Consider the following 2,852-nt stretch of genomic DNA (forward strand, 5'->3'; position numbering starts at 1 on the left):
GCGGGTGTCGGTGACCAAGAGAACAAGACCATACGCACTAAATCTTGTTACTGTTCAAAAGTATAAGTCACAGGAAGATAAAGGGAAAAATAATTGCTCTTCGTTGCCAGCGAAGTTATCGTCTGTACTGGTTCCAGTACTGGCCCCTGCCCAGACCACAGGGATGACAAAGCCAGGCTTTCACAAGAGCTCAGCTCAAGTCGCATTTTGAGCATGTTTTCTGAAGGATTTCACCACTGCACAGCCCTGGACTTAAAAAGCTGTCTTCTCCTGCACCACCTTTTTCTGTTAAAGACAGCAGGCTCCGTAATTGGGGTTCACTTTTCCCAATCAGTGTTACTTGCTCTGCTGCATCAGAAGGACCAGCGCTTCCTTCTGCTGCCCCCACTCATTCGTCTACGACATTTTCACATCCAGTTGCCACCTGCAAGCATGACGTGACACTGTTTGGGTTCTGTAAGTTCCTCTTGATAATAACCCTGCTTTCCCCAGATGCTTGGCAAAGGACATTTATGAACTAGAAATATAAACGTGAAAGGCTGCTACAAGGAAATGCCCCCACCAAAATCTGTGTATGGTTACTGCGTACTGCCACCATGAGCAGAGGAGTCAGTCAGGAACACGGTGCCTGCTCGTCACCAACAGACTGTCCCTCTGGTCTAGCTGAGGTTTGATTTACTGCTTTTTCTCAACAAAACTAAACTTTCTAATTTTTTTAAACTCCACTTCTCCTGCAGAATCAACACCCCTATGGAAAAAGAGGACGGATTTTAACCTAGGCTCATCATTCACCCCTAGCATCTCTGATTCAGCTTACCCAAATTCCAACTGCAGAGTCTACCTGTGGCTGTGACACCTTGGCTAGACTGATCGCTGTTAACACACAGAGCCCAAGGGCTGCAGGGGTGGCAGGACAGGACCACGGCATTGATTTTTACTTATAAGCTCAGGAAATTTGATTAACAGGTGAAAAGCTGCACTGTCTGAGTAAGGAAGACCCTGCGTTATTATGTCACACTATATTATCTGTTAGAAACTCTAAAAAAGTACCAAATTATTAATTGCTATTTTCCAACCATTACAGAGTGCAGCAGGATGCTCATAACTATTTATAACATTCTCCAAGGACACGACAGTCTGGAGAACCCACTATTCACATATATAATATTCCTATAACATCTATGTCACTTATCCCATTATGAAGAAGAGTCTAGCGTAAAGCATGGCCTTTGCTATTCCTCTCTCTGATTTATCCATGGACAGAACTGTCAAACCACACAAGAAGGAACTCTTTCATATACCTTTTGTTTATTTAGAAACCCTGGGGTCCCCCTCTCTCCAGTACGACTCCAGAGCATTCTCTCTTTAATGAACTCATTTTGCCATGCTTTGGAAATTCCTTTCTCTATAGGTACCAGCACGTACTAACAGAAGCAGAGCTGGGCTGCAAATCTGATTATCCCTTTCTCCCTCCATCCACCCTTCTCCTGGGATACTACAGGAGAACTAGGGATATTCTCACTCCTTGTCCTACTACCGGCAAGTATCAAAGTGCTGCAGTGTGACTGCAGCTCAGTTGAAGCTTAAAAGAAATGCAAGTGCCTCCCAACAAAAGGAGGATCTACCGAGTGTGTTCCTGTCCTGCAGTCTCACTTTCCAGACTCTGGGAGGGAGTCACTTCTGCCACTTACTTCCACACTTCTGGAACGAGTAGAGCCCAACTAGCCCAGCTGATAATGACTGAAAGGCATCAAGTGCAACTGTTTTCAGTCAGCCAGACCTGGAGGCTGCGCGGCGTTGCCAGGACATAGGAAGCTTTGTAACATAAGCCTCTTGGGGGAGGAGGAGAGAGGAAGGCTGGGGCAGACTGAGCTGGCGGAGGGCATGCCAAGTTCCCGAAACTCAAAAGCTGGCTACAGAAAGGTTTGCATCAGCTCCTTCGCAGTCAAGGGAAACCAGCTCCAGGCTTCCTCTGATTGGATTTGCTCCGATGCATGCTAATGTGTTTTAGTCCACTTGGCCTGAAGCGTCTGTTACATCAACGTGATCCAGCCACACAGGCCAGGACACGCAGGAGCGATCCACCCAGCGCCTCTCCAACTGCAGCCCGCACCACCTCCTCCCTGCCGAGCGGCTTCAACCCGGCTGTGCGACACGCGCAGGGCACTGGAGCCCTCAGCTTAGCGAGCAAGACTTTTGCCCTGCCGTTGCCCGCACACCAGTGGGTTCCCAGTCTAGCAGGCTGCAGAGCCCCTGCGTGACCCAACACATGTCCCTGGCACAGCTTTTTATTCTTTATGTCTTTGTCCTCAGCAGAAAAGTCTGTGAGAAGCTGAAAGACAGGCTCCTACCTCGTTATCCACACTCTCCGTGGCCATGCACTGGTTGTTGGCTAGCGTGGTGATCTCTCTGCTTTTGGGGGTTTCCATTCGACAGCTACAGAGGGGGACTTCCTGGAGACCATCTACTTCCATTGCTTCAGGACCGTTGGAAAGACCTGGAGTACAGAAGACCAGTAAATCAACTCTGAACTTCTCTTCTGGAGAAAGATCAGTCCATCAGCAACACCTACATCCTGTGACATCTTCCCCTTCTGTATCCTGAAACGCTTTCAAGGCATTATCCAAACCCTGTAAAAAAGCTCCCTTTCTCAAACCAGTTGGACTTAGAAAAGTACAGGATGCTTTTGCAAAGTCCAGCCCCGCTACAGATGACTGTGCTGAAATCAAGAATAAGTTAAAAAGAGTTTACTTTGAGAAAACCTCAACAAGGAAAGGTAACAATGAGGTACAGATTTTTATCAGCCTCTCTCTCCTCCCCACCTGCCCCAAAACACTGTGCTCTGGCACCAG

The 2,852-nt window shown here is 47.8% G+C and overlaps 1 protein-coding gene across 1 annotated transcript in view; it reads right to left on the minus strand.

The window, feature by feature from the left end:
* The window catches only part of EHMT1 (euchromatic histone-lysine N-methyltransferase 1), a gene marked incomplete at its 5' end in the record, with an annotated part of 30,997 nt that extends 28,500 nt beyond the window's left edge, over positions 1-2,497 (minus strand). The window contains one exon of the mRNA XM_010297235.1: positions 2,352-2,497. Coding sequence (XP_010295537.1) covers positions 2,352-2,497 — 146 coding nt within the window. The remainder of the gene's footprint in view (positions 1-2,351) is intronic.
* Positions 2,498-2,852: the final 355 nt, after the last annotated feature.

The sequence above is a fragment of the Phaethon lepturus genome, unplaced genomic scaffold (assembly GCF_000687285.1).
Source record: "Phaethon lepturus isolate BGI_N335 unplaced genomic scaffold, ASM68728v1 scaffold16361, whole genome shotgun sequence".
Lineage (NCBI taxonomy): Eukaryota > Metazoa > Chordata > Aves > Phaethontiformes > Phaethontidae > Phaethon > Phaethon lepturus.